This window comes from Fundulus heteroclitus, chromosome 8 (assembly GCF_011125445.2).
Source record: "Fundulus heteroclitus isolate FHET01 chromosome 8, MU-UCD_Fhet_4.1, whole genome shotgun sequence".
In the NCBI taxonomy this organism is placed as follows: Eukaryota; Metazoa; Chordata; class Actinopteri; order Cyprinodontiformes; family Fundulidae; genus Fundulus; species Fundulus heteroclitus.
The window spans coordinates 19,597,220-19,604,473 of record NC_046368.1 but is presented as its reverse complement, the minus strand read 5'-3'; the positions used below and the strand labels follow the sequence as shown (position 1 = coordinate 19,604,473).

The following is a 7,254-nucleotide window of genomic DNA, read 5'->3' as shown; positions in this document are numbered from 1 at the left end:
TGAAGAATGTGACTGGGAGTTGATTAGACTTTTTAATCGTGCTTGAATGTATTGTATGCATCAGAACAACACCCAACTTCTGACAGCCAAGTCAAAGCGGAATAAATAAATAAATCAACAACAAAAAAAATATGACGGACGTCCAGAGAGAAGGACAGAGGGATCTCACGGGCCACATATCGCCTCCAGCAATTATGTAAATAAGGTGCAGGAGCATGTGCCAGCTAAACCGCAGTGCCGTGCGGAGTGAGGGATGAGGCACAGGCGCTGCACGGCAGGAGCCGGGCCCGTCGGTAGATGGCGGTAACCCAAGAAACCTGATCCACCGGGCTCCCGTGCACTCCGTCTCAGTTTGCAGCACTCGCATTTGAAGACGAGAGAGGCCGAACAGTTTGAAGGACACCGAGAAGAACCAGCAGAGCCCACGGCGGGTCCTCTCTCGCGAGCAGGCGGCGGAGCGCTCTGTCCACAGAGAACAACGGGCAAACTCTGAGCACCATGGAAGACAAATCCAATTCGTTCTCCAGCAACAAGGAGGAGAAGGCGGATGGGAATAATGTTTTTCAGCGGCAAGACTCGATACAGAAAAATAACACGGGGAGCCAGAACACGAAGGACCATGGCAACTCCGTGGGCTTCAAGGGGGAGAGGGAAGAGGCCATGGTCGGCTTTGACGATCTGGACGGGGCGTCCAGGCAGCATGGTTTTATGCAGAGGCAATTCGGGGCGATGATGCAGCCCGGAGTCAATAAGTTCTCCTTGCGTATGTTCGGCAGTCAGAAAGCCGTGGAAAAAGAGCAAGAGAGGGTCCAGACGGCCGGATACTGGATCATTCACCCATATAGCGATTTTAGGTAAGGACTGGAACAGACACCTGCTCACCCCTCCCTCTGAATGCATCCCCTCCGTCACCCTAAGGGTCTGGAATAGCCTCACACAGCCCTAAGCGCATCCACTAATCTACCTCTGCATGTAAGCAATCTGCGGGCAGAGAGGCTCCGATCTGCTCCAGGGCTGTTTGATTGCGGCATATTAAGGGGGGGAAGAAATCATAATTAACACGAAATACGACTAAATGCATATATAGATGGCGTGTCCTTGGGAAAAGAATGCTGAATGTCAGGATATGCAAACACTGTCACAGCTCAGATTTTCTGTCTGTTTCACACAAACTGTGCGACATATTGCGCTCTCTGAAGGGGCGACTTCACCTGGGCACAACGTGACAATGCCTCTGCACCATCACGGTAGTAAACATTTCATTGTAGGCGGCGGTAAAGCGAAGGGCCTGCGAGCAGGGGAGAATGCACAGAACGCGGCAAAAATCACGCAGTGGGGGGATAAGGAAGAAGAAGCAAAAACTGCCATGTTGAATAAATTTAGGAAAATTAAAGGGTGGTGTAAGGCTATATTTGAGTTGCTTCCGCTATAATCTCAATTTTTTTTTAACATACTAAGGCAGAACATCTCTACAAAGTCTCACAGCCTAATCGGAGTTATGTTGGACATGAACTCTATTTGATCTGCACACCCAAAATTAAATACATATTTGGTTTTCACTCCAGAATCTACCACATGTTAAGCCAGGGTTTCATTTTTTTTCTTCATAACATTAAATTTGGTATTTGTTCTTTGTTCTTATTTTTTTTATATGTTGGTATTGTAGTTGAAGGCGGCAAACCATACACAAATGTTTGCTCAAAAGCTGATCTCTAAACCATCTGATGTAACTGAATCTGTTGGAGATGTGTTCCCGCGGCTGTCCTGAGGGAATGTGTCGACTGCATTATAAAAACATGTTATAACTCCTTCTAAAAGGGACATATTTGCACAATTTTCTAATTTGCATATATTGGTTGCCCCATAATGTGATTGTACTATGGAGAAACTACAATTCTTAATGACAAAATAATAATGCTAAATAACAGGATGTGTAGCATAGGAGGCTGGACACTTGGTTTTACGTTTTCAGCACCAACCACACCATACACAGGAAGGACCAGTTACACACATGCTGCATGTTTACATGTTTACAGTTCACTTCTTGACCAATTAGACATCTCGTCTGGTCCAGCCTTTGCACCAGTGGCCTTTTGGCACGAAGACAGGCGTCCCTGTTGCTCCCTCCCTTTGCCTCAATCAGAGCGCTGTCCGTGGTCCTGAGCATGGAGGGAGGACTGTGATGCAGCACTCTGCATGCTGCTGCTGATGTAAGGGCCACTCGTTCTCAGGTTGAAAGCCAGGAACATTTCATTTTCCTATACCTTTTATGATTGCACTGTGCCGTGCACTGCAGGTTGTGGATGACAAGTTAGACTGAGATTTTAAAAAGTTGCAGGTTCAGAAACGTTCATCGTACTGGGTTAAAATCTATTTAATGAGAAATTGCTGGAGTAGTTAAACAAGTTGTCATCCATCACTACTAATAAGGTGACACTGTTGGCATCTTTTCAAACTACAGTTTACCTGCTATGAACAGTATGTCTGTAACTGGCAGTCGACAGAAGGCTGGCTCCTCTAACAGATATAAATGTGAAAAAAACTATTTTTTTTTGTTCTACTCAAGGCTATAATTTTCAAAGTAGAATCCACCAGGGCATAGCCCTGAGATGTTGGTCTTATATACAGTGCAACAATTAGACACTTTGCACGTAACAGACACTTTGGAACATCTCTGTATTAAACACTTGAAGGAAGGTATGGTCAAACGCACAGACACGGCCATAGGCAGATGCCCTTGTGGACACACAGATGTGCAACGATGATGGGCAAGGATTAACGATACACAACACTCGATGAGCTTAGTAGAATCGGAAAACAATTGCGTAAGAAGACTGACCCCTGTTAAAGGTGGCCAAAAGGCACGGCATGAACAGTGGGGTGTAATCCATACTTCCTTTTTCATTTTGTAGAAATTATGGGCTGTGTCTGAGCCAAGTATTTTGTTAAAGCTGATTTTGTTTGTGAACACACACACACACACACATGCACACACAGAAAATGTCATAGCAAAAAGGCCAGACTGACTTCTTACTTTTTTTTTTCTGCAACTGGAAAATGTTTCTCATACTCAGGCTGGTGAAGACAGCCCTCAGGTTATCCTCTCATGACATTTTCCAAAGCGGGATCAGACAGAAGGAATCCTTTCTGTTTAGTCATTGTAAAGACACAATAATGCTACCCCTCAGAGACAGTCCTGAAAGTGGTAGAGTGTATTCCAGGTGACTGAGCTACATTTTTATTCTAGTTAATAGTTAAATAGTTAGTGTGGTGTTGTATGACCAAAGTCAAAGATATGTCTTACATAAAAAAAGCAGCACACGATTACGCCACTGATGTTGGTTTGTCACTCTGTGGGAGTGTTTGAAACTCAATATGCAATATATTCTTTGTGCACACTACCTGCTTAAAGATTAATGGCAGGTTAGTAATATTTATTATTTATGGATTATTTTAGGCCTCATGCCTGGCTACGTTGACCTATCATGTTTTGTTGGACTCTCTGCCACATTCTGCTTTAAAGGGGCAGTTTGCTAGTTTCCTATATTTTTCTTAATTAGAAACATACTGATCAGGCTTTTCCTGGCTGACAGGAATTTCCAGTTTTCCAGTAATTTTAAATTTGTCACAAAATAAAGGATAAAAGTTAAAATGTTATTCTCATTAACACATCAAAGCACTTGCTCCTAGCCTTTATCTGAACTTTATTAAACCCCAAGATAGTGCATGAAAGTTTTTGTTGACGTTCCTGTTGACATAAGCACAATCACCAATCAAAGCTGATTTAAGGCAAAATCAAAAGTAGAGACCATGTACTGAAATTCAAGGAAAAAAATTGACGATTCCATGATATGCCAAATTGATTGGTGCATTTGTCTTTAATATGTTGCATTGTTGTGTTTGTACACCACAAATTGTGGTATTTTCATTACTCTGTGACTTTATGTTAGGGGATTTACCTGTTATATTGCAGACTGGATTGGACCAGCCTATGCTGACTAAGATCATGTGGGGTTCCCTCTGTTGCTTGGCAGGATTGGCCGGGCACTGATTATGATGGATCACTTGTTGTAAAAGAGGAAATCTACGGGAAGAAAAAGTGCTGGCTTGATTTAAAGCAGGATTAGTTCCACTACTGAATCCCTCTTCCTGGAAATTTTAGTTTGAAGTTCATGTCTTTTAAAACTTTAAGCCCCTTGCTGTGTGCAAGGACATTTGGTTTCATTTATTTATTTGTTTGTTTTTGTTTCTTAATATATATATATATATATATATATATATATATATATATATATATATATATATATATATATTCAGTTGTCGTTCATACTCATTTCATTTACTACCACACAGTAGATATTGAATTGATGGAGGAATGACCGTCGCAGTGTTACTGCAGAGTCTTGCTACTGTCTCTCATGTAAATCAATGACAAAAGCGACTTGTCTCGATGTTCGGGGTGATTTGCAGTGTGAGGCTTGGGAAGAAGAGTGTGCAGCTCATCTGGAGGTGACTGACTGCAAAGCTGGTGCTGCACAGGAGAGCACTGCTTGAATAATGCACACTGCCCGTTGCTTGACGCACTGAATCTGAAGCAGGGGCCGAATTAGAGGCTGAATGCACCGCTCGTTACAGCTCTGTGCATGGCTACTGGTTTAACTGGGGCCAGATCCGCTCTGAGAAATGGAGCATTAATCCATGAGCTTAAGCCAATGACTGAAACCATGGATGTGGTTATAAAACTACTGTTCTTGTTGCCGTTTTGTCACTCTGTCCACAACAATCTCCAACTTCACACATCGTTATGAAATATCATCTAAAATGCTTGATTCTGGATGAAACATTTGGAAGAAAAAAAAACTGTTTCTGTCATCCAAGTGGGTGTCTTGAAGGCCATGCGCGGTATGATTACCATCAAAAAACTAGTCATGATAGAGATAAAAATATGTAAAGATGTGGGCAGTTCTTTTCATTATGATGATACGAGTGGAAAATGTCCAAGATTTCCTTGACTTGAAGCTTAACCTTTTGAGCTGCTGTTTGTGTTATGACTTATTTTGCTCTAATAGGGCTCTTTGCTATTACCACGGGCTTGGATGATCTCTTTACTCATTTCATTTTCATCTTGACCCTCACCCCCACCCCCCCTTATAAATGTTATCATTCTCAGTGTCTCTGGAAACCGCAAAGATGAATCATAGCAGATGATTTCACTGCAGTTTCACATTAAATAAAAAATTGCAGTCATGCCCCATATGCAGTGCCCTGCAAATGTATTGAAACTTTTCACATTGTGTGACTTTATACTCCCATAGTACTAGGACATAATACTCAAGCGAGACGAAAGGGATACATTGGTTTTAAAAGATTTTTACAAGTATCTGGAAAGCCAGCATACACTAGAATCCAGGTCCCCCTTTTAAGTATAATATACCTTAATAAAATCATTTGCTAACTAGTGTCTTCAAACGACTTGTTCAGGGGCCTAATGATGTATTATGACCATTCAAAAAAGACAAAAAAACATATATTTGCCTTTAAATAAAACCGTAAATGTCAAGTGTTCGTCCTTATAGTGTTTACTTGTCCTTTTTGAACCTGAAAATAATTTTGCAGACAAAAATTGTTGTGCCATCTGCCGGCAGTACTGTCGCAAGAGGGCGACAATGGACACAGTTACTGTAAAAGTCAGTAGACCGTGCTGCAATGTCTCGCAGTAAAGTGACAGCTGATCTACAGGGTTAGGGTCACCTCTTTCTTCTCGCAACTCTGCTGGATGTTGCTGACTTGCTCTGCTCCAATACTTCTCCTTGTTTACTCATTGTGTGCATGTGCAATATCGTACTTCAGATCACAGGGTCTTGTTTAAGCAAATATACACAAACGCGCTTCATTTACTAACAAATAGCGTAAAACACGGAAATGAAATACGATAAGCAAACCTTTGCCAAACAAAGAGCTAATGGCATAGAACTTCATAAAGTCCAATAGTTTAATCACAGTATAAGACCTAACTTTTACAAGCCAGACGTGGAGAAAATTAAGCAGTAAAGAGGTCCATAGTAACTCAAGAGGAGCTACAGAGATCCACATCTCAGGTGAGAGAGTCTGTAGAGAGGATAATGTTTAGTTTTGTACTCCATAAATCTGGCTTTTATGGAGATGTGACAAAAACAATGTCCTGGTTAACATTAAACACAACAAGAGCTGACATGGAAGATGAACGGAGCTAAAGATGGGACAATCTGTGAAACGGTCTGGTAAAGATAGGCAGAAACTTGAGACTTCCAGCAAGACAGTAATAATAAATATAGAGCCAGCGCTACAGTGGAAAGGTTTGGATCAAACCTTGTTTATGTGCAAGAACAGCCCAGTGAAGGTCTAGATCTAATTTAAAATATGTGGCAAAACATTCAATCGTTGAACACAAATGCAGTCAATCCAGTCTGTCTGAGCTGGAGTTGGTGTGATCCTATAAAAAGAGGAAAAAAAAGTTTAGTTTTTAGATGTTCAAAGATGATTGAGACATAACCAAAAATACTTACAGCTGCAATTGCAGCAAAAGGTAACTCTACAAAGTATAAACTCTGGCAAACAAATACAAATGCTTGCAACACTTTTCAGATCTTTGTCTGCGAAAAATGTTGGAGACCACATTAAGTTTTTATTCTACACAATTGTCCCTAACTTTGTGCAGGATAAATTATGGTTGCAACAAAAATGGGAAAAGTTCTCAGAGTGTGAACAACTTTATAAAGGCTCAGCATATTTTAGTGAACCTGGCCACATAGACTGACTCAAGCTGTAAACAGGGCATATCAGTCTGGAAAGCCGCCGGTAGAGCCGGGACTAACAGGGTCAGCAGAGACGGAGTAGAACCAATCAGATAACTACTTATGTGACGCAAACTCCAAGCGACACGCTCTGTTTTAGCTCTTTGAACAGCCAGTTGTTGAGTTTTTAAAGATATATCCAGCTCATACAGGACATAATAAACAGCATTGTTAAAACATCGCTGCGTTGCGGCTGCCATCTTGAATGTTATGGTTACAGAAAAGGGCTGCTGCGTTATGGGTAAAGAGCGATGCATCGTAAACTCCCATCTTCCGGGGAGTCTGAGCCAGCCCACATTGACAAGCTTTGTATTGAATAAAGTCAGTCTGACCAGGCCGTATTTTAGTAGTTGAAATCAAGCTACTGAACTAAACTACCCTTTTCACTCTCAAGGCTTCGAATGTCTCAATAATGACTCTT

General features: G+C 41.5%; 1 protein-coding gene across 2 annotated transcripts in view; it reads left to right on the top strand.

Annotated features, from left to right (window-relative positions):
• The first annotated feature begins 249 nt into the window (after nucleotides 1–249).
• Nucleotides 250–7,254, top strand: part of LOC105930685 (potassium/sodium hyperpolarization-activated cyclic nucleotide-gated channel 1) — a 126,823-nt gene continuing 119,818 nt past the window's right edge. For both annotated transcript variants that reach the window (XM_036140290.1, XM_036140291.1), the window contains exon 1: nucleotides 250–854. In XM_036140290.1, coding sequence (XP_035996183.1) covers nucleotides 499–854 — 356 coding nt within the window. In that variant the 5' untranslated portion in view covers nucleotides 250–498. The remainder of the gene's footprint in view (nucleotides 855–7,254) is intronic.